General features: G+C 41.6%; 1 protein-coding gene across 1 annotated transcript; it reads right to left on the bottom strand.

Moving 5' to 3' along the window:
- Positions 1–211: 211 nt before the first annotated feature.
- On the bottom strand, positions 212–23,941 carry PGK1 (phosphoglycerate kinase 1). Its single transcript, XM_017672546.2, has 11 exons — positions 23,778–23,941; positions 13,891–13,941; positions 11,010–11,165; positions 10,746–10,890; positions 7,290–7,393; positions 6,104–6,223; positions 3,198–3,312; positions 2,784–2,963; positions 1,434–1,611; positions 1,063–1,161; positions 212–679 (listed from the first exon to the last, which is right to left on the bottom strand). Exons 1-11 carry the CDS (start codon positions 23,888–23,890, stop codon positions 639–641), a joined length of 1,302 nt encoding a protein of 433 aa, XP_017528035.1. The 5' UTR covers positions 23,891–23,941; the 3' UTR covers positions 212–638.
- Between the last annotated feature and the right edge of the window lie 1,344 nt (positions 23,942–25,285).

Below are 25,285 nucleotides of genomic sequence, written 5' to 3'. Positions count from 1 at the left end.
CAACCATACTTCAATAAAACATGTAGCAAATAAATTAAATTAAGCACCTATCAGTGTCTGACATAAAGGACCTCAATAAGAACAGACATTTATCTAATCCCCCTACCTCCCCGTTGCTGTTGCCCCATTTCTTGCATTCAGAAACATAGATGATTTGACCCCTTCCTCAAGGTTCTGGTCTCACCCTAACAAAGAATGACAGGAAAAAAAATTCCAGTTTCAAAGGATACTTTTATTATTTATATAACAGATCACCAACTGCATCTCCCTACCTCCCTACAACTGGAATTCCATCTTGTTTCCACACTGAGTAGCAAGACAATGACAAAGCTAATCAGAATAACCTACTTCAAAAAGTGAACTAAGCAGCTCACTTTCTTTTAACAGGCAATATATAAATATATGCAAATCTAGAATGCACAATTCAAATGGGATCTTGAAGAATGTAGGCAAATCCAGGGCATAGTAAGGATAAGCTGAGATGCACTGCAACTGTTTAAGGGTTCCTGGCACTGCCATCTCTTGACCACTAGCTGAATCTTGACATAGGGGAAGTATTTAGCTAATGCCAAGTGAAGATGCAGAAAACACTAAGTTGACTTAGGGACTGTGCACAGGAACCAAAAGGCAGGAAACTACTAAATACTGCTGAGAGCATCCACCCCAGGAAGGACTTTACCTGTTTTTGAGAAAGCACACACACACACACAGTATTACTACAGGACCCACTAAACCATTTATCTGTTTCCTTCTATCTTCCCAATAACATGTCAGTTCTTCTTTAAGGATATATGGCCAGGCCATGAACTGAGTAACTTTCACACTTTGGGTCCCAAGTCTACTAGCGCATAACCTCTTTGAGTATAAGTCTTCAAATATATCCCCTCCCTACTTCAAAGGGACACCAGGGGCTTTATTTGAAGTTCCTCCATTTGTATTGCCCAGCTAATAATGACTGCTAAGGACAACACTACCTACTAACTCCACTCCATTCTACTCACCTCTCACTGCATAAACCCCAAACTTCCTCCAAACAAGCCAAAAAACAGCAAAGAACCTCACCTTCCAGGAGCTCTAAACTGGCACCACCTCCGGTGCTCACATGGCTGACTTTATCCTCTGTGTTCCATTTGGCACAGCAAGTGGCAGTATCTCCACCCCCTGTTGAATGAAGAAAGCGAAGTAAAAAGAGGAAAGGAGAGAGAAAAAAAAGAGAAAGGATTGGCACAAAAACTAAAAAGCAGTGTGCTCTCAAGCCCAAAAGGTAACTGAGGAACCTCATTAAGAGGCTCCTCCATGAATTATACACCCAGCTAGTTCTCATGATTCACCAGCCACTAAGAAACCCAGGAAAAGTGAACCACTTCCCTCCTACTTTCCTGTGACCAGAATTCTGCCAGCTCACACTGGCGTCTTTGTATAGAACCCTTTACCTATGATGGTGATACAGCCCCTGGAAGTGGCTTTCACCACCTCGTCCATGAGGGCTTTGGTTCCTCGGGCAAAAGCTTCCCATTCAAATACGCCCACAGGTCCATTCCACACAATCTGCTTCGCCCGAGTGACAGCCTCAGCATACTTCTTGCTGCTCTCAGGACCACAGTCCAAGCCCTAAGGGAGAGAGTTAAGAGAGGGTAAGCTACGAAGAACAGCCACTCAGAAGAGCAAGTACTACCTCCACTAAGACCAGAACTCAAGGCTTATCACCAGAGTTGCTTCTAGAACCAAGACATACCCTTCAGTCTTTAAAATTATAAACCTGTCCATGCCCGTCATAGAAAATCAAGCCTTAGAGAGAACCTCAAAAGTTATTTGATAAAAAAATTCTTAGCCACACTATTTATGATTGGGAAGAACTAGATGGGTAGTCAACTGTACCCTGCTCAGGAGACATGTGGCAATGTCTGGAGACATTTTTGGTTGTAACAGCTTGGGGCAGTGCGATGGGAGTGGGGTAGCAGGCAGCTGGTGGACAAACAGTAGGGTACCACTCAACATTGTGCAATATACAGGACCATTCCCCACAACAAACCTCCCTAAGATGTCGACAGTGCCAAGGCTGAGAAACACTGAACTAAATCATAATCACCAGGAGGGCTTGTTCCAGCACAAATTGCTGGGCCCCAGCCCCAGAGTTTCTAATTCAATAAGGCTACAGAGGGGCCCAAGAACTTGCACTGTTTAACAAGTTCCAACAATGACGATTATGGGGCTGTTCTTGGGCACACACTTTGAGAAACACTAAAATAACTAAAACCCACATGCCTAACAAAAGGAAAATGACTAAGCAAACTAGTATGTCAACATGATAGTTACTTACACAGCTATTAAAATGGTAATATGTGAGGTAATGAGAAAACTACAATCAACCTAAACACATACAATTTCCCTTGCTTATAATCTGTATTATTTTATCTTGTTTTTAAGGAAAATTTTTTACACAGGTAGCAAAATAATACCTCTAGAAAGGTAGCAAAATAATCCAGAACAGTCCCAACAATGAAAGTACACAGCACCATCCCCAGCACATAAACTCTTAATAAACATTAAATAGATAAAGAAAATAAGGTTTTGTCCTCACATTACTAACGAAGCCAGCAACAATGACAGTGTTGCTTTTCCCCCAAGCATTCTCCCCCAGGAAGGGCCTCAATGCAACACTTGGAGCCCTCTCCAACAGAGATCTCCCATACAGATTCTTTTAAAATGCTTGTTAGTTGCTTGAATGAATGATACCAACATATTTTTGTTCAGTCACACTCCCAAACACCCAAGTGACTCACCATCCAGCCAGCAGGTATGCCAGAGGCCACAGTGGCTTGGCCAGTTTTGGCATTCTCATCAAACTTGTTAGCAGTAACAAAGTCAACAGGCAAGGTAATCTTCACACCATTCTTCTCAGCTTTAGACATCAGGTCTTTGACGATCTTGGCTCCCTCTTCATCATACAGAGAAGTGCCAATCTACAGAGGGGAGCCAAGATGAGGAGGAACCTCTGCACTAAGAACATATACTAACTGCCTCACAAAGCATACAATACAATACAAAGAATTCAAAGACAAAAGAAAAACAACCTGCCAAAATAAATATTGGAGTTTTTAGGTCTCATGTCAGCAGTAGGCTTTCTTTTTAAACTTACATAACCTGCTATCTTTCATGGAAAGCTATTTCACAACCACTTGGCACTGGTTTCCTACCTCCATGTTGCTGAGCACTTTCAAGAAGGTAAAAGCCATTCCACCACCAATAACCATCTCATTGACTTTGTCCAGCATGTTACTGATCAGCTGGATCTTGTCCGCAACTTTAGCTCTAGAAGGGAAAGCAAGAGTCATCATCAAAAGACCAAACTATGGATGAAGTGAGTGATATTATATAGAACCTCAAGTTTTATAACAAGACACAGGAACAGAGAAATGCCCTATAAAGTGACAAAAGTATTAGCTAACTTTGCCCTATGTTTCTCTAGCCCTATAAAAGGCCAATCTATTCCAAGAAACCCTTTAAAGGTGTGGCTCTAGACCAAGAAGGGCTTCACTATTGTTTAAAAAAAGCCATGAGTTCCAAATAGGTCTATTTTGCCCCTTCCCCCCAGAAATATCAGTCAGAATTGCTAATAGTACCTGAGCAATAATGCTGACTTTGGGATCCTTGAGCCCACTTAGAACTATGCTAACACCAGAGCAGGGATCAGACTATACAGCAAACAAATATATACTCAGCAAAATAGATACTCAGACTCTTAGGTCTATGCTCCATTGCTAGGACACTTGCTTTATGGCATATTCATTATTCCACTGGACACTCGATTCGTGTCATTTACTGATGACGTATTCTGTGCCAAGCACTATTCTACATCTTTGAGAAACATCAGTGCGCAAAACCAAAAATCCCTACCCCTCAGGAACTTATTTTTGAGTACAGAGAAGACAATAAATACAGGCATCACTTTCACCTAAACTAACGAAAAACAAATTCACTTGAAACACAACTTTAAATCCCTCTCATCAGTAATAGTTTGCCTTCCATAAACATTCTTGTGCATCTAATTCCCTCTTAAATGAACAAATCACCTTGGTCCTGTTTTCCTCCTCATTCAATAAGTATGGTGATGCCTGTGAGAGACCCTATGCCAGGATTTCTGAAATCGAAGTTCAAAATTACAGCAATGTGGGAGAATGAATGACAAGAGACGGTTCATCTCACTTGTGAAGATGGGTTACCACCAAGGGTTAAAAATGGATTAACTGTTATACACACACACACACACACACACAGGAAATAAAAATAGAAAAAAATATTCAATCTCTTCTGAAGAATGTGGGATATATTATAGTGCAAATGCCCTACTTGGTCAACAAATCAATGGAACGAAAATAGCAAGAGGGGACTATTATAGAATAAAAGATCCCTAACAACAAGCTGCAATGCACAGACTTCATTTGGATCCTTATTCAACCAAACCAACTTTAAAAAGAAATTCCTGAGATGATCAAGAACTTCTGAATACAGACTGGGTATCAGATGATAGTAACAAAACTGCTAAATTTTTTTAGGTGTAGTTATTTTAAAAAAATACCTTATCAGTTATAAAATGCATACAAAAATATTGTAAGTGAAATTGTATGATGTCTGAGACTTGCTTAAAAATACTCCTGACAAAACGGATTAGAGGACACATGAAATAAGACTGGCAAAAATGTCGTAATTGCTGAATCAGTGACATGTACTGGAGACTTATTAGGCTATTCTTTCAATTTCTATACATGTTTCAGTGTTCCCATAATAAAGTTTTTTTCATAAGTCGTAAAATCTTCCCCAAAATTGTTAAGTCTAAGCAAACTACACTACAAGAAAGGTGGCAAAACCTCCACATCAACTTCCCCAAAACCAGTATTTCAGACTTATTCTAAAACCTAATAACAACCACTAGGTGGCACTTACCCCAGGTTCTACAGAAGGTTGGAAAACGAACCTCAATTACTAAATCTCCTGGAAAGCACAGATCGGAGTCTACAACCCAGTGCACAAAAGGGGCGACACTTCCTAGACACAGATAACAACCTGCACCCACCGGAATTATTTTTAGGACCCTGCAACTGGGCTCATGAAGCCTGGAGGACAACTATGCTGTCTGAAATTGACACCCAACTCCAGAGTTGGCTTTCACAGGGAAAGGCTATGTGTGTTCAATCCCAAGGAGGAAAAAAGCCCTGCTCACAGAAGGGTCAGGGGTGTCCAACCATAAAGAGGCTGCTATCTAGACAGCCATGCCAAGTGGCAGGAAGGTATCTTACCCATGCAGTCCCAGGTCCCTGGCACACTACCCTATCACTTAAAATTTATACTCCTAGCCTCTTAACCCAAAATTCTGAAATTTGTTTTTAAGCAAGCAATGAGATTATCATTATCTACATGGTACCTTTCCCAACAGGATTGTCAATTTGAAAAAATGAGTTCTAAAATGACACATTCAATACATCTGAAGAGGTCTTCATAGTTAGTCCTTGCCAGATTGTATATATGTGAAGAGGTCAAGTGCTTCAAAAACTGTTAGATGACCAGCTATGGTGCATCTTTCCCATTCCTTCTTCCACAACTGTTTTCTATCCTCTCAACCCTGCCTGCTCTGTCCCAGAAGGCTGTTCCTGCATAGGGTCTACATCAAGGGGTTCCCTTGCCCTCTGGCTTCCAGTTTCTTTGCAGCTAATTGGGGGTGAGAGGGGGTCCATCAGAAGACTGGAGACATCACAGTAGTTATTTCCCTGGCTCCCTCCTTGCTAGATAACTATCCCTACATGACCAAAGGCTACAATTCCTATCACAGGGCCCTCTCCACACAACTATCCTCTCTGGATTACAGCAACTATTTGTCCCTTTGCCCCTTCAGGCCTAGGGAAGGTGACAGCTGTTGCTAGCCCCAGATTACTGTACTGTCCCTTGTGGGTTTCCTTAAACCCTACCCACACTTTTATAGACAGTCCCTTTATTAAGTTCTCCTCAATAACCACATTTGATTGTGCTGATGATAAACCACCCAAGTTATGGTCCAGCAGCAGAGAAATGCACTACTTCAAGCCTGATCTTGAGGAGTTCCTCATACCCGCCCAGGATGGCCAGGAAGGGTCGCTCTGGGCTCTCCAAGGCCTTGGCAAAGTAGTTCAGCTCCTTCTTCATCAGAAAACCTCCAGCCTTCTGGGGCAGATTGACTCCTACCATGGAGCTAAAAAAGACCAGAGACATTGAAATTTTAGTCAACCCCTATCAATTTTCCCATTCACTATATCCTTATCACTCAAATACTTTCACTTCTGAGATTCCAGGAGACCAAGGCTTTCAACCCTAAACTGCAACAAAAACACTTAGGCACAAGATAAGTTTTTTGACCAGTAGTGTGGTGAAGGGGACGGCCTTTGTTTTCCCCCATGTCTGCATGAAGAACAGGGAAGCACCTGTAGCGCCAGCTTGAAAACAACTGGTGCAGTCCTTGGAAGTTATCTGCCCACAAAAGCATATATTTTTCTCGCAAACGAGCCAAGAAGCCTTATGCTGCAAACAGGGAGGCCTTGGGGACATGTGAAAACATGGCCCCTGCTTACTGGGGTTCCCCCAGAGTAGGGGAAGATACGTACAGCATTTGGCTGAGGTCCAAGAAAGGCTGTATAAAAATAAAGGAGCTGCGCCACATCAGGGCTGCTGCAGCCATTGTTTGTCTGTCTTTGTTGTCTGTGTTTTTTGTTCATTCCCATTTACACCCTACCGATTGGTTAGCGCACACGCCTGTGACCCCAGCTACTCGAGAGGCTGGGGCAGGAGGATCGCTACAGTGCATGGTCAAGGGGAACAAGTAACAAGCAATGAGGTTAAGTAGAATTTAAGACACCCAATTAAGAGTCTTCAGGCCAAGGGTTTACCCACAAAAAGTAAAAAGCCAACTGATGACAACAGAAAAGGATTCCTCAGTTTGCTTCCTAATGACAGCATAAGATTCTGATCCCACAATGTACACAAAGGGAGAGGTCCACATGAAATATTAAAAGTGAGAAAGAGCAACCTCTCCCTGAATCTCAATTAAAAGCTTCACAATTCTCAACGTTTTTTACTTTTATTTCCTCTTTGGCTCAGGGATACTCAACAACAGCCACAGCCAAATTGGTAGCTCCAATTAGAGACAGAAGCTGAAAGATCATGGTGTAACACAGATTATCTCCAAAAGGACCAAGAGCTTAGTCTGCTCAAGTTAACAGAGGAAGAATGCTTCCAGCTCAACATCAAACAAGAGTCAGTACCTGTGGGCCCGGTGGGCAGTGCCAAAAGCATCATTGACATAGACATCCCCCAGCCTGGAAAGTGATGCTCGGAAGGCTTCTATTTTGGGTGGCTCAGCTTTAACCTACAGAGAAAAACAAAATAACGGAAAAACCAACACAGGAAATGTTGATGGCTCCAAGACAACTATAAAAGCATTTCATACCAAGAGTCCTCTTGAACTTCTCTAAAGACCCACACTGGTGGGACAGCAATTTTTGCAACCAGCCAACAGGATCTGTTCTTTCTTTCAAGAACTCCAGGTCTTTTGGTCACTTGTACATGTTTCTGCTCTCTGCCTGCCCTCAAATCGCAAACCTAAGATGCTGAACTGTGGCTTAATTTCTAACCACATGAAGCTAACATTATCCCACTGGCCTCTCCCCAACTCTCAGGACAAGATTCCAATTATCCTTCCTTCTCCTTATCTGGACTTATTTCCTCATTTCAACTCACTCTTCTGTAAATGTTAGGATTACACTTGACTCAAGCTGCTGGCTACCAAGGCCTTTCTGAAAATGGAAGAAAGGCCCTCACATATATTCTTCATGAAAGTAACAAGGGCAGGATGGGAGAGAAGGCGTATGAGAACATGACAACAGATAAGAACTTCAGAAACACTTTATATTGATTAAAAGGAGAAATTTTATACAGCGTTCCTCAGGCATCTGGGAAAACAAATAAAATACACTTCTACCAAAAATAAGAGAACAAAAAGTAGAAGTAAAATACAGGGCTTATACCAGCTGACTATGCAGGGATTCCCTCAAAGTGAACAGAAAGCAGATGGTATGATAAACAAGAGTCTCTGGTAGGTGACTAAGCAAAGATGCACAGGATGCCACATGATGGGGGACATGGTGCAGGAGAGTACTCAGAGCAGATGTTCATTGAGTCACTGCCCACTCCTATCCTCCTATGTATTGAGGTGAGGGAGGCTGCCACAAAGAACAGAGACTTTTCTCTAATGACACAAAGAATACAGGGCACTAATGCTAAAACTAAAGACTGTAGGACCCCTATAATCTCTCAAGAATGGAATATCATCTGCCACAGGTGACTGAAAATGATTCATGTAGTAAGGAAAATATTGCCCAAATGGCAGGAGACTTGGGCTCTAGGCACAGCTCTAACTTCACTAACTCACCATGTAACCTTTAGCAAGCTGCTTGCCCTGGTATCTTCCCATCTATTAAAAGGTATAACTCCTTTAAGAATTGTTTTGAGAAAAACTGGGGCAAACTGAAAGCTCTTCATGGAAAAGGTGTGACAGAAATTAATAATCAGAACACACTTCTCTTGATCTGCCAATAACTAAAAGGAAGAGAATGCTGTTAAAAGACCAATGCAGGGAACACTGGACAAAGGAAAAATTCTATGTCCTCATTTTGTTTTTAATCCAGTTTGGACCTTTGACTGGCTCCTACAATTTCAAGCATTGAGACACTGGATACTAAATGTAAAGTTAATTAACTAAAAACATCACAGGCTAGCGGAGTTGGTTCATTACTTCCTAAATGAAAGGTTTTCCCTCAATTTGCCAGTTGCCCCCTGCCACTTCCAAGCCCTGGAGTCTGTGCAGTGAGTTTCAGTCTCAAACGACACCAACTTTTAGGTCAGCACTTGCCGCCTACTACTAAAGCAAGACTGTGCCAGTGGCAGAGTAAGGCAAGACCAGGGCCTGAGTTGCTAAGAAAAGAAACTGCTTGAAAGCAGGTACTCCAATGACCCCAGGAAATGTCAAAAGCACAACCAGGGATTGAGACAGTGACCTCAAGAGTATCTTGTTCCCAAAGACACTAGAGACCTTAAAAGTGGAAAGCACTAAAAAGGGCCTAAAGACTCCCTTCTAGGGAACCCTCCTACACTGCTGGTGGGAATGTAAACTAGTTCAGCCATTGTGGAAAGCAGTATGGAGGTTCCTCAAAAAACTGAAAATAGAAATACCATTTGACCCCGGAATCCCACTTCTGAGAATATACCTAAAGAATACAACTTCTCAAATTCAAAAAGACATATGCACCCCTATATTCATCACAGCACTTTTTACAATAGCCAAGATATGGAAGCAACCCAAGTGTCCATCTGTAGATGAATGGATAAAGAAGATGTGGTACATATATACAATGGAATACTATTCCGCCATAAGAAAGAAACAAATCCTACCATTTGCAACAACATGGATGGAGCTGGAGGACATTATGCTCAGTGAAATAAGCCAGGTGGAGAAAGACAAATGCCAAATGATTTCCCTCATTTGTGGAGTATAACAATGAAGCAAAACTGAAGGAACAAAATGGCAGCAGACTAAGAGACTCCAAGAATGAGCTAGTGCTTACCAAAGGGGAGGGGTGCGGGAGGACGGGAGAAGGGGACTGAGGGGTATTATGTTTAGTACACATGGTGTGGGGGATCATGGGGAGAACAGTGTAGCACAGAGAAGGGACATACTGGATCTCTGGCAACTTGCTGCACTGATGGACAGTGACTGCATTGGGGTATGGGTGGGGACTTGATATGGGTAATGTAGTAACCACATTGTTCTTTCATCTGAAACCTTCATAAGAGTGTATATCAATCATACCTTAATAAAAAATTTCAAAAAAAAGACTCTCTTCTTTCAGTAGACAAATTCCAAATCACCCTCAAAGAGCCAGCTCTATCACTTAATTATTTCAATTCTGCTTTTCTGGTCATAGTAATCTGTTTAGTGTATTATCTATGGTTGCTCTTACTTTGTTTTTTTCCTATGGTTGCTTTTGCATGACAAAGGCAGAATTGATTAGTTCCAAAGAGAGATGACAGATGGTTGTGACTCACTATACGGCCCACAAAGCCTAAAATATTTACTGTCTGGCCTTTTACAGAAAACGTTTGCTGATCTAATGGACTGAGCTATATATGAACCCACCAACAGCACCACTACCTCTAACTTTAGTCAAATGACTACCTTTCTGAGGCTTAGCTTCTTCATGAAATAATAATACCTGTACTTCCTTATCTTAAAGAGAAATTCAAAGAAAAATGCCTCAAATCCAATGCAGTATCATGACCATCATTTACCCAACTATAATCAAATTGTCCCAAACAGTCCCTCTACAGTTGATTCAGGAAAGTACCTTTTCTGCTCACACAATTTTTTTGTAAGGAAAACCCCAACTACATCAAATTTAATTTACTGTTTTGTAAGTACCAAGCTCAAGCTTTGGGTTAACTCCCTTCTAAATAAGAACACAGATTGTCTTTCCATAATACTCTAGGGTCTGTTGCTTTGAAAAGCTGTTCCAGACAAAAAAAACTAAAAATGGCTCTGCTGAACACCTGGTGTAGCATGTACACTGAGCCCCACCACCACCTGTGATAGCTTCCTCTATTCTTCGATCATATCTCACAGATTCAGCCCTCTTTGCCCACACTGTCAAAATCACAAGTGTTACCTTGTTCCCAGAAGCATCTTTTCCCTTCCCTTCTTCCTCCACATGAAAGCGAAGGTTCTCCAGAAGGATGACAGACCCGGCAGCTGGGTCAACACAAGCTTTCTCCACTTCTGGACCCACACAGTCCTTCAAGAACAAAACATCCCTGGGGAGAGCAAAAGATGGAGACCACACGTGAGCAGTCTAAAAGTTAAGAACCAGTAACAACAGGCTTGACAATGTCTTCTGTCACAGAGTCCACCAGCACCAGAGCCTGGCACTTACTTGCCCAGCAAAGACTTGAGTTCTACAGCAACTGGCTCCAAGGAGTACTTGTCAGGCATGGGGACACCATCAGGCCGGCCCAGGTGGCTCATAAGAACAACTGACTTGGCTTCACTGTCCAAGCAGAATTTGATGCTTGGGATGGCAGCCTTGATCCTATATCCAAAAAGAGACAGCAGACAGAGCAAGGTTTCTTCTAGGAAGCAGTGGGATTTATTTAATTCTTGGCCTTATAAAATAGAAAGCCCCTTTTCCTTTCCAAATTCCTTCAACTCTACTATTGGCAACTCAATGAGGGGTCCTCAGGTTCATGTTCAAGGGAAGAAGCTAATTACAATGCTGACCGTTCACCTAGGACTGTATAATCTCAGCATGTTTTGCCCCCCTGTGCAAAAAAGAGTTACCATAGCTGGCCTGAAGCTGTTATCTTTAGAAGGATCTGCTTGCAAGGTAGGCCCTTGGCTGGTATCTGGGAACCTGACTTTCAGAGTGGTCCCTCAGTTCCCTGACAAGAGCTACTCATTATTCCTAGACTGTATAAACAAGGTGATTTACGTCAACACCTGCTTCCCTCTAAGAGTCTGGAATTTTGGTAATTGTTAAGTAAAGGGTACTTACATGACTAGCTCCATATACATAAAAATCTTGGGAGCCAAGTCTCTAATGGACTTCTCTGGGCAGCAAAACTGCATAGTTACTGCATTTTTCAATGCTGGAAAAAGGAGCACACTCTGTGTGTCCCCTCATGGAAGGGAAAGAGCCTCAAAAGCCCATGAGTGGATTCTCCAGATTTTACCTGTATCTTTTATCCTTGTTAATCCTGTCATACATCCCCTTCACTAATGAACTTCAGCAGTAAGAATCACATGCAGAGTTCTGTGAGTCCTTCTAAGCAAATCACTAAACATGTGGGTGGTCATAGGGACCCCTGAAACACCCCTCTTATGTGACTATGTAAGAAATACAAAATTCTCAAACCTTGAAACTATTAAGAGGAAATGTGGGGAAAACTGAAAAATACATGGTAACTTTTTCTGCACCCACTATAGATGCTAAGTCAGTTTTTTTTGTAGGATAAAATAAATGCATTATATAGAAGTGTTTTACATAATACAACACATTTACTATATTATAACCAAGATATTATTAAATTTCCTTTGAACATATCAAGTGTTTTGTTACAAACCTGATACTAACTTTTCATTTTTGCCAGTCTTTAAGAAATTTAAACTGATCACAAAGAAAATCATTTATTTACTCAACAAATATGTTTCTTTTTGCCAGATACTGTTCCAGACTCCGAAAATATAACAGTATACAAAATAATAGTCTCTGCTCTCATGGAAGTGAAAATTCTAACAGAGGGAGAGACAATAAACAAATGTATGTGTATGGGTACACGCATACGTATCTCAGATGGTGATAAGATTAAGGAGAAAATAAAGCAAGGTAGGGGGACAATAATGACTGGGAAACAGTGGTAGATGGAATTTTAGATAGGATGACCAGGGAAAGTCTCTGATACGGTGACATTTCAGCAGAGAATGGGATAATAAAAAAACCCAAGTTTTGTTTCTAAAACAGTACTATTTGGTAGATATAAAAGCTCAGTTATACCAAAACAAGAAAACTTTATCAGGTAGAAAGGTTGCCGAGCGAAACCAAATTAATCTTCAGAGCTATCATTTATCGGCAAATTCCATTATTTCTAATGCTTCATTTTGTTAATCAACTCCATGGATTTCCGAAAATGAAAAAATCTACTCAGACTTGTTCCTCTGCTTTTTACTCATAAAATACCATGACAGGCATTATTTCCAAAATTTTCTGCGTGCTGCAGAAAGTAACGAAAATCCGAAGGGTCAGAGCTGCCTTGTACAAAGACCTTCCACTACAGTGCAGTAGGGATGTGCTTGGCAAAATGCCAAACTCGATTCCAGGGCCAATATCTGAAAATGTTCTGGGTCTAGAACTACACTGTGCAACTTGGTAGCCATTAGACACATGTGCCTCTTGAATACTAGAAATGTGACTAGCACAGATGATGTGCTATAGTGTAAAATACATGCTGGATCTTGAAGACTTAATACCAAAAAAGTTAAAATGTCCCCTTGATTAACTTTTTACTGATTACATATTGAAATGATCATTTTGTACTTACTGGACTAAAAAGAATATATTATTAAAATTCAGTTCACCCTTTTCTTTTTCCTTTTCTAATGCAGCAACTAGAAAATTTTGAATTGCACGGAGCTCATATTATATTTCTATTAGCACTGGTCTAGATCATTGGGAAGTACCTTTCCAACTGAAACCTTTCATTTAAAAATTTAACGTAAAAACCTTCTTTTACAATCTAGCCAAAAGCAAGAGCAGTACTATCACTTAAAATTTCTGCTTCTGAATCTAGGAGCCAAGACATTTGGAACAGCCTAAACTGACTGAAAACATTTCTTCTGAAGTCTTTTTTCTTACATCAAAATTCTTAAGAACTAAGAACTGGTTTTATCTAGGCCATCTGGAATATGGGCTTCTACAACTACACATAAACTTAATAATTATTGGTATTAAAAAATCCTTCTCTTGCACAGTTACTCATTTTATGAGGGAAGCCAAATAATCTTAAACTTTGATATTCTTCAAGAATACATAACCCTAAATCCTTCAAATTTTCAAAGAAAGTTCTCAATTTCTACATTCTTATTAGAAAGCAGACCAGACAGTGGGTTGGTGGAAAGCCAAGATCATATTACTTAAGTTGCCATAGTTCTACAATAAAAAAGGAAATCCATTTCATCCCATACACCTACACCCACACCCATCTTCAGCCAAGCTCAAAGCCTAGCTGAAAGCTCAACTCAAAGCTTAACAGGGACCTTACCTCTGGTTGTTTGTTATCTGGTTGTTCTTCATGGGAACATTGAAGTCCACTCTAAAGAAGAAAGAAAGTTTCAGATTCAGGGCCATGATGAATCTGCTGTTCCCTCAAAGATTAGGAGAGGCACTTTTAGTGAACCAGTTAAATAACTTGGGAGTTTTGAACTCACCTTAAAAATAATGACTACTGTAAAAAAAAAAAATAATAATCAGTGATGTACTGGAAGTCAAGGAAACTGGTGAGCTTTGGGGATAAGGATGGGAGTAGTGACTGGGACAGGACACCAGAGGGTGCTTCTGGGGCTCTGGGAATGTTCAGTTCCTTGACCTGGGTGGCTGCATAAATGTGCTCTTTCTGTGATAGTTATTTGAGCTTGATTTGTGCCCTTCTAGGTATATACTTTAAAGGAGACAATTTTAAGAATTAAACTCCAATAACTGGAACTATCCCTGAAGACCTGGAAAAATAAAACAAGTTCCATCTAAAAAGGTTTCTGTGCTATGAAAATCTATATGCTAACAAACTGGAAAACCTAGAAGAAATGGACAACTTCCTAGAAAAACACAACCTTCTAAGACTGACCAAGGAAGAGACAGAAAATCTAAACAGACCAATTACCAGCAATGAAATTGAATCGATAATCAAAAAAACTACCCAAGAACAAAACCCCTGGGCCAGATGGCTTCAAAGCTGAATTTTACCAGACATACAGAGAAGACATAATACCCATTTTCCTTAAAGTTTTCCAAAAAACAGAAGAGGAGGGAAAACTTCCAAACTCATTCTATGAAGCCAACATCACTCTAATACCAAAACCAGGCAAAGACCCACCAAAAATGAAAATCACAGACCAATATCCCTGATGAATGTAGATGCAAAAATACTCAATAAAATATTAGCAAACCGAATTCAAAAATCTATCAAGAGGATCATATACCATGACCAAGTGGTATTCATCCCAGGGATGCAAGGATGGTACAACATTCGAAAATCCATCAACATCATCCCCCACATTAACAAAAAGAAGGACAAAAACCATATGATCATCTCCAGACACCGAAAAACCATTCAACAAAATTCAACATCCATTCGTGATAAAAACTCTCAACACAATGGGTATAGAGGGCAAGTACCTCAGCATAACAAAGGCCATATATGACAGAAACAAAGCCAACATCATACTTAACTGTCAGAAGCTAAAAGCCTTTCCTTTAAGATCGCAAACAAGAAAAGGATGCCCACTCTCTCCACTTTCATTCAACATAGTTCTGGAGGTCCCAGCCACAGCAATCAGACAAAACAAAAATACAAGGAATCCAGATCGGTAAAGAAGAAGTCAAACTGTCACTATTTGCAGATGACATTATATTGTATATAAAAAACCCTAAAGACTCCACTCCAAAACTACTAAAACTAATATCTGAATTCAGCAAAGTTGCAGGATACAAAATTAATACACAGAAATCTGTGGCTTTCCTGTACACTCACAATGAACTAATAGAAAGAGAAATCAGGAAAACAATTCCATTCACAATTGCAACAAAAAGAATAAAATACTTAGGAATAAACCTAACCAAGGAAGTGAAAGACCTGTACCCTGAAAACTACAAGACACTCTTCAGAGAAATCAAAGAGGACACTAACAAATGAAATTCATCCCATGCTCTTGGCTAGGAAGAATTAATATTCTCAAAATGACCATCCTGCCTAAAGCAACCTACAGATTCAATGCAATGCCTATCAAAATACCAACAACATTCTTCAAGGAACTGGAACAAATAGTTTTAAAATTCATATGGAACCACAAAACACCCCAAATAACCAAAGCAATCCTGAGAAAGAAGAATAAAGCAGGAGGTATCTCGCTTCCCAACTTCAAGCAGTACTACAAAGCCACAGTAATCAAGACAATTTGGTACTGGCACAAGAACAGAGTCACAGACCAGTGGAACAGAACAGAGAGTCCAGACATTAAACCAAACATATATGGTCAATTAATATATGATAAAGGAGCCATGGACATAAAATGGGGAAATGACAGCCTCTTACAGCTGGTGTTGGCAAAAATGGGCAGCTACATGTAAGAGAATGAAACTGGATCATTGTCTAACCCCATACACAGAAGTAAATTCGAAATGGATCAAAGACCTGAATGCTAAGTCATGAAACCATAAAACTCTTGGAGGAAAACATAGGCAAAAATCTCCTGGACATAAACATGAGTGACTTCTTCATGAACAAAGCTCCCCGGGCAAGGGAAACAAAAGCAAAAATGAACAAGTGGGACTATATCAAGCTGAAAAGCTTCTGTACAGCAAAGGACACCACCAAGAGAACAAAAAGACATCCTACAGTATGGGAGAATATATTCATAAATGACAGATCCGATAAAGAGTTGACATTCAAAATATATAAAGAGCTCACACACCTCAACAAACAGAAAGCAAAAAATCCAATTAAAACATGGGCAGAGGAGCTGAACTGACACTTCTCCAAAGAAGAAATTCAGATGACCAACAGGCACATGAAAAGATGCTCCACATTGCTTGTCATCAGAGAAATGCAAATTAAAACCACAATGAGATATCACCTCACACCAATAAGGATCGCCACCATCTAAAAGACAAACAACAACAAATGTTGGCAAGGTTGTGGAGAAAGGGGAACCCTCCTACACTGCTGGTGGGAATGTAAATTAGTTCAACCATTGTGGAAAGCAGTATAGAGGTTCCTCAAAAAGCTCAAAATAGAAATACCATTTGACCTAGGAATCCCACTTCTAGGAATTGACCCTAAGAATGCAGCAGCCCAGTTTGAAAAAGACAGATGCACCCCTATGTTTATCGCAGCACTACTTACAATAGCCAAGAAATGGAAGCAACTTAAGTGTCCATCAGTAGATGAATGGATAAAGAAGATATGGTACATATGCACAATGGAATATTATTCAGGCATAAGAAGAAAACAAATTCTACCATTTGCAACAACATGGATCAAGCTAGAGGGTATTATGCTCAGTGAAATATGCCAGGTGGAGAAAGACAAGTACCAAATGATTTCACTCATATGTAGAATATAAGAACAAAGGAAAAACTGAAGGAACAAAACAGCAGCAGAAGCACAGAACCCAAGAATGGACAAACAGTTACCAAAGGGAAAGGGACTGGGGAGGATGGGTGGGGAGGGAGAAGGTCAGGGGAGAAGAAAGGGGGCCTTACCATTAGCATGTATAATGCAGTATGGGGCACTGGGGGGTGGGGTGTACAACACAGAGAAGACAAGTAGTGATTCTGCAGCATCTTACTACGCTGATGGACAGTGACTGTAATGGGGTATGTGGTGGGGACTTGGTGATGGGGGGAGTCTAGTAAATATGTTCCTCATGTAACTGTAGATTAATTATACCAAAAAAAAAAGGCATCCTACAGTATGGGAGAATATATTCATAAATGACATATCCGATAAAGGACTGACACCCAAAATATATAAAGAGCTCACGCACCTTAACAAACAAAAAGCAAATAATCCAATTAAAAAATGGGCAGACGAGCTGAACAGACAGTTCTCCAAAGAAGAAATTCACATAGCCAACAGGAACATGAAAAGATGCTCTACATCGCTAATCAACAGAGAAATGCAAATTAAAACCACAATGAGATGTCACCTCACACCAGTAAGGATCCCCGCCAGCCAAAAGACAAAGAACAAGTGTGGGCGAGGATGTAGAGAAAGTGGAACCCTCCTACACTGCTGGTAGGAATGTAAATTAGTTCAACAATTGTGGAAAGCAGTATGGAGATTCCTCAAAAAACTAAAAATAGAAATACCTTTGACCCAGGAATTCCACTCCTAGGAATTTATCTTAAGAATGCAGCCGCCCAGTTTGAAAAAGACAGATGCACCCCTATGTTTATCGCAGCACTACTTACAATAGCCAAGAAATGGAAGCAACCTAAGTGTCCATCAGTAGATGAATGGATAAAGAAGATGTGGTACATATGCACAATGGAATATTATTCAGCCATAAGAAAAAAACAAATCCTACCATTTGCAACAACATGGATCAAGCTAGAGGGTATTATGCTCAGTGAAATAAGCTAAGCGGAGAAAGACCACTACCAAATGATTTCACTCATATGCGGAATATAAGAACAAAGCAAAAACTGAAGGAGCAACACAGCAGCAGACTCACAGAACCCAAGAATGGACTGAGAGTTACCAAAGGGAAAGGGACTGGGGAGGATGGGTGGGAAGGGAGGGATAAGGGGGAAAAAGGGGCATTACGATCAGCAGACATAATGTAGAGGGTGGGGGGCACAAGGAGGGCTGTATAGCACAGAGAAGACAAGTAGTGATTCTACAGCATCTTACTACACTGATGGACAGTGATTGTAATGGGGTATGTGGTGGGGACTTGGTGATGGGGGGAGTCTAGTAAACATAATGTTCCTCAGGTAATTTTAGTTTAGTGATACCAAAACTAATAATAATAATAATAATAATAATAATAATAATAATTTTCTAATTCATTCTCTGCTAAAATAAATGGACTCAGCCTGGTTAATATAATCAACATGAATACTCATACTGAACTATGTATTTCTATTTTGGTTACTATAACTTTTAAACCAAGAAAAAAACTTTATTAATTTAAGATCTACTGAGTTTATGATTGTGAAAAATCAAATAAAATTTTGTAATACAATAAAAAAAAAAGATTTCTGTGTGGACCTAGCAATGATAGTATCTAATTAACAGTAGCAGCCAGAGAGAGGAAGGGTAATAAGGAACCTATCTTTATTACAAGTCCTTTGATATTATTTCTCAGCTGTAGTAAAGCTAGGTTTCAAAAGAAGCCAAATTAACTGGGAAAAAAAAACATGTCAGAAGAATAGCATTCTTTTTGGAGAAAGCCTGGGGCCTTGAATCTAGAAAGAAACCCAGTGGCCAACACTCAGCTCACACAGTATCCTTCAAGCAAAACACAGTCAATAAAAATAAGATGGCATCTTTCAAAAAGCCTGAAAGGAGAGGGTAGAACATGTGACCCTGCCCACCTGACAAACAGGCAATTAGAAGAGATGAAGATGGCACAGCAAATAATATACTGAGATTCTCCTTTCAACCCCAACAGATTACTACTTCACCATTTTTAAGAACTGGTAATTCCTCCCCACTTCTTCTGAAGTCCCTGGAACCTCAGCCTACTACAATTTGACTGAAAACAACAAAGTGTGCTAGCTACTTGTAAGAGCTAAGTGGTGCCTGCCAAGATCCTTTTAAAATTATTTCTTTCTCACCTGTAGGATGGGAATAGTAACTAACTCACAGTTTTTGTGAGAATTAAATAAGTTATCAATCTGTGAAGTGCTTAGAAGAATACGTGGTACACAGTAAATGCCATACGGGTAGTAGCTATTGTTATATATGGTAATGATCCTCCAAAACGTATTCTGTGATTTAAATGGCCAATCAACCATTAATGAAAACAGCTAACATTACATGCTAAGGAACTACAGGGAAAGTATGACCAGTCAAGACTACTGTTGCTGAGCTTGATCATAAAACTCCATTACTAGTTCTTCTTCTCTAAGTCTGAGGCCTGGCAGGCAATCACAAAATCCTAGACCTACTAAAAAGAACACCAATTTCCTGTATTCCCTAAGCCTAAACTCCAATCTACCTCACTGAAGAGCATCCAAAGGTGAACCGAGGGAACAATTCCATATCAAACATTTTAATTGGTCTTAAAAAAAAATAAAGGCCATATGCCTCTGAAAAAATACGCTCTACTTGGTTTCAGGATACTTGATTCTGATTCTAAGCATCTTCTTTAAATATCCCGAGCAATGCCCTTGCCAGTCTTAAAGTGAATTCCAAAGAGGACAGAGTATCCCCATGTCTTCCCCCCCACCCCAACCAGTGCCTCCCAGAAGGCCTATGGTCAAAAGCGCTAATGGGAAGAGCCTGGTCACAAGTCACCCCTGGAGTGCTGCTCCCTACCTCCAAGTCCTTTCAGGGAGGATACTCTCTGGGCACACACACTCAAGAATCTGTCTGATCTACCCAAACTGCCATGGTATAGCTTACTGATGAGAACTGGACTTGTACTTTCTTCTCATTGCCTGTGGATTACCTCCCCTCATCATCTCCTAGACTCCCAATAACAGCTCTACCTTCAGCTTCTCCTCTCTGAGGACTCCCCCATAGAAATTGCTCTTGCCTATACATTGCAATTGTTTCATTCTATGTAAAATCTGCACCCCTTCCTTTTCCAATTCTCTGAGCTTGGCCTCAGGCATCAAGTCACCTATCAGAATGACTGAAATAAAAAATGCCAATACCAAATGCTAACAAGGATGCAGAGAAACTGATCATTCACACGCTGCTGCTGATGGGACTATAAAATGGTGCAGGTGCAGCTGCTTTTGGAAACAGTCTGGAAATTCCTCAAAAAGTTAAGTATACAATCCAGCAATTCCACTGCCAGGTGTGTACCCATAAGAAATGACAGCACATGTCTATACCACCACTTGTGACCAAATGTTCAATGTTCACAGCAGCTTTATTTGTAGTAGACCCAAACTGGAAAACTCAGATCTTTCTTTCAGGGGGTGAATGGCTGAAATGTGGAACATCCATACCATAGAATATGATCAGCAATACAAGGAATAAACTACTGACACAAGCAACAACTTGGATAAATCTTATGCCAAAATCCCAAAAGCTTACATACTGTGTGATTCCACTTACGCAACATTTTGAAATGACAAAACTTAAGAAGTGGACGGCAGGTTTGCAGTTACCAGGGGTTAGGAAGGAAGGGAGAGGGGCCAGGAGGCTAAAGGGGTAGCATAAGGGAGATACTTGTAGTGATCAAACAGAACTACATCTTTGTATCTTGATTTTGATGGGAGTTATACAAATCTATGCATATGATAAAATAGCAAAGAATTGGAATACTTTATTCCAATGTCAACTTCCTACTTTTGCTACTGCACTATAATTATGTAATATGTATCCAATGGGGGGAAAACTGGGTCAACAGAGGACCTGTCTGTACTACCTTTGCAATGTCCTGTGAATCTGTAATTATTTAAAAATAAAATGTTAAAAATACTGATTTAATTGGAATACCAAGTCTCTATCACCTGAAATCTCAGAGGAGTCCAGGCCCAGTTCTATTAAAAGTTCTCAAGGGAACCATGCCTATCTATCCCTGCTTCACTGCCCCTGACTGGGAAAAACTGGGGCATTATGGCTGTCTTAAGACTTTTTTTCCACTGCTCTCAGTTTTTCCTCTACATCAAGGCTGTTGCTTAACAAGTTATGACAGGTAAGAGAAAAGCAGTGAGGTTTAAGGAAGTGGGGAAGCAAGCAAAAGGGAAGTGCTTCCCAAGTTGGCAAGAGTATGACTGGCAACCTATGTGAGAAAGAAAGTAAATGACAAAGCAAAAAATAAGCAGGAAGTTTACTCAAAGGGCTGTAAAGTCAACTGGAGTCCTAAAAAAATTGAGGTGAAACCTGGTAATTACCCAGTCAGAGCTTTCCAGCTATCTGAAGTTCCCTCAACAATCAGTCTACTTCTCTTGGCAAATCTAAGCAGGGGCCAGAAGACTCAGCAAACGTTTTAATTATCTTTTGCAAGACAGAGAAGGCAAATGAAGCAGCCACTACTCAAGAGGCCCCATTTCTGAAACACTGCCAGCCACCAGCACTTAAAGTGAAACAAAATTTGAGCTGACAATGCATGGCTGGCTAGGTGCTTCCAAAAAGTAGTCCTACAATGTGACTGTTCAAAAGAGATACATTAACAATCAAGGGATAAAATAACTTCCTGTCCTCAGGCCAAATAAACACAATTTACCCAGATTGAGGTAGGGGGGGAAATTACTGATTGCCACCTTTAGCAGACAAAAGGTCTATTTCAACCTGTCGTTGTTCACTATGTCTGGGTATTTAGAGGATGTGGTTGGTAGCCAAAAAGATCCAAATTCTAGTCCTGGCTCTGCCCACCAACTTGTTAGTTCAGTGATGTCAGACAGGTCATTTTCCATCAGCAGAACAGGATGAGCCAACCATTCTAGGTTCAGGTTTAATCTGTGTTAAATGAAATTTTGAGCCCTTGTGCAGAAAGATATTACATATCACCTCTAGAGGGAGGAAAGATAAGCATCTCCTCTAGTCCCACTCCATTCCAGCCCCATTAATTCCTCAAATTGGTTTCCCTGGGGAGACGTAAAAGAAAGTCCAAGACTGCAGTTGTAGGAAGGTGACTGGCATGACGCCCCATCCCCTTGTCTTTCAGCTGTTACATGCAACTGAAAAGGTCAGCCATGAGCATGGAGGAGGTGAGAGGAAATAAACCTTAAGATCTAGTTGCATGCCAATGTCCAACTGTCCTGTTTTTCATAGGGTCTATTCCCTGTCCTTTAAGATCTGAGGAGTAAGAAAGGGCCCTTATCTAATACTAAGATGGCTGTGATTCCTACTTTGTCCAAAGTGCAAAGGACTATAGGTCATCTGGGAAAATGTGGGCACTAGGTGTTTGGCCATCAGCTATTGAGTTCTTCCATTTCTATAGCAAGGCAGAGAAGGCCAATAGCAAACTAATAGTGTCCATAATGAAATCAGAGGGAAAGGAAGAGCTACATGAACTTTTAGGACGCCTATGCAGTCTTCTAATTAGGGTGCCCTCATATGTTTAAGCCTAGGGTAAAAGGATATCCCCTACTACCTTATGTGTCTGTTAATATCCAAAACATGCCCTCACTTGAACCAGTCCAAACTGGGAAAGGGGTTGAATCACACCATTCACATGCCTGCCCATCAACCATTTCCCAAAAAGGCCAAGACCGCACAATGCTATCAATGCAAGCTCTTACAGCCCCTAAAAAGCACCATCCTTGGATCACGTCAAGGTATATAAACAGTCAGGTCCACCAGTTGGGTCCATACCTAACTGTCCTCCTGCGGTTTGCTCCAAGCAGGCACAAATGCACCACAGGTTACCAAAAGGATAAATGGAAAAGCTCCATACACCATACTAGTAATTCTGGTAGATAAAAGGAAAAGCCATGTTGGTAGTAAGCTACCAGGGATATACATGTGCTGAGTAAAAGACCCCAAAGTGCATGCCCCCCCCAACCACCCCCGCCCGCTTCTAATATTCCGCTTTTCTAGCCATCCGTGGGGGTGAGGTTGAAGAATGGTAAGAATGTGGGGCCATACCCTGCTCTACCAGCACCCAGGATGTGTCACAATTCTGATGCAAATGCAAGGCCTGTACCGGAGTCCAACGACACGGTGGAGTGGCAAAGGCCTGTTACATAAGCTCTGCAAAGCCTCCTTCGGGGTGCCGCGTCCCGCCCCACCTCACCCTCCCATCCGCAATGATTTGGGGGCTTCTGCTCCTTAACATCTAAATCAACATCCTCTGGAAAATATTTCCTTTTCTACTGGGACCTTAGAAATGTGGGCCGTTTCTCATTTGTCTGCCAGGGGCGGTGGGGGTAGGGAAACTAACCGAATGACCTTTCAAGGTCTCTTCCTTGGGGCCTAGGGATTTGCGGGCTAAGCTCTACATCCCACCTCGCTGACAGAGCACTGGAAGCGACGGAACTGCGCTTTTAAGAGGAAAGAGGGCAAACTACGTCCCAGCACTCTGAGCCCTTCCTCGGTGGAACCACTCTCAAAACGGCTCGCTTTCTGGACTAGGGAAATGAGGTTAGAGACCGTCAGACCACGGCAAAGCCTCAGCCACAATGGTGGGCAGCCTCGACCTGCAAGGCGAGGACTCACGGGACCCATCCAAGGACTAAATGCAACTCTGGGTAGAGGGGAAAGCAGCAGCACAGCCCTGAGGACGCACAGGCAGAGTGTAGCATTACCTCATGACGACCCGCTTCCCCCTCACGTCTAGCTTGTCCAGAGTCAGCTTGTTAGAAAGCGACATCTTGGCAACTGAGCGGCGGCGAGACACAAGAGTCTCAGGCAGCAGCATACACCGTAACCGAAGTGTGCGCGGGCGGCGGGCGGCGGGCGGCCCCGCCCCGCCCCGCCCCTTCCCGGCGCGGCGCGCTCGGCAGCCGCTATTGGACGCGGCCCAAAGGCTCCCGCGCGCTGCCATTGCTCCGAGGCGCTGTCTGTCTGTGGGGGCCCTGGTGGGACGTGCAGCTTCCATTTGTCACGTCCGGCACGCGGCGAGCCGCTAGGAACCTACGTGATGAGGGGCGGGAAAGGGGAGGCCCCAGGTGGAGGAGATGGGGGCTGGGTGGCGCCCCGGGGCGGATGTGAGAGAGTGGGAGGCGCAAGGCCACCGCCCTTGTCCCGGCTGCAGTGCCCAAGACCGCTGCAGCGCCGCGCGAACTGGCGGGAGCCTGGGGAAAAGCGCCACCCCCAAGCCGTGGGCTTCCCGGTGGCCTTACCAAGATCGATGCAAATGGCGCTTGCTTTCCGAAAAGAACTCAGGTTTCCCAGCTCCCCAAAATTGAATTCTACCTAAGGCTGCTAAGTGGCCTTAATCAGCAAGACCTCTCAGAAGTTGGAAAAGGCCCAGGTTCCTCCCCCGCTCCGCTCACATACACACCTTTTTTATAATAAAAAGTGCAATGTAAGGGCTTAAAGAAGAACAAAACCTCAATTACAAACTAGTCAGGGATAAAAGTACAGCACAGATAATAATATAGTCAATCATACTGTAAAATCTGTGTGAACAGTGACTACACTAGTTGGGGTGAACATTTAATAATGCAGATAACTGTCGAGTCACTGCATTGTACACTTGAAACCCATTAGTATTGTGTATCAACTATACTTCAATTTTTGAAAAGTGCAATGTAATTGTCTTGGTTGTGACAATCAATGCTGAGGGCAAGCACGTGGCATTTTTCATATATTAACTAGTGCTCACAAACCTCAGAAGTAGGTACTGTCATCCTCATTTTACACATAAAGTAACTGACGCACAAATAGGGTTTAGTGACTTGTTTAGGGTTTCAGATCTTTTAAGTGGTGGATTCAAACTTAGAAAGTCAGGCTGTAGAGCCCATACATTTTAACTATGCTATAATACCGACACTGCTAGGAAATAGGTACTCAGTGTCCAACATGCTTACAGAGTTGGCTGGAATGAAGTAATATGAATCATAAACCTAAAACTTCCCCACATACAGCACTCGGTCCAGTAAGATTTAGGAAATACTAAATCACAGTGCATTGGTATTAAGACACTCCAATAATGAGACACAAGTTTAAAATTACAAGATAATACATTAGATTCTTTCAATCCTATTAATGTAGATTTGGGAAACTTCCATAGCGTTACTTCCAAACAAGTCTATATATGCTGCACAGCTGGGCCTCCTGACTTCCCCAAAATCAGCTCTGTGTACACTAA

Source organism: Manis javanica, chromosome X (genome assembly GCF_040802235.1).
Source record: "Manis javanica isolate MJ-LG chromosome X, MJ_LKY, whole genome shotgun sequence".
Classification (NCBI taxonomy): Eukaryota; Metazoa; Chordata; class Mammalia; order Pholidota; family Manidae; genus Manis; species Manis javanica.
This window is presented reverse-complemented; position numbering and strand designations above follow the sequence as displayed.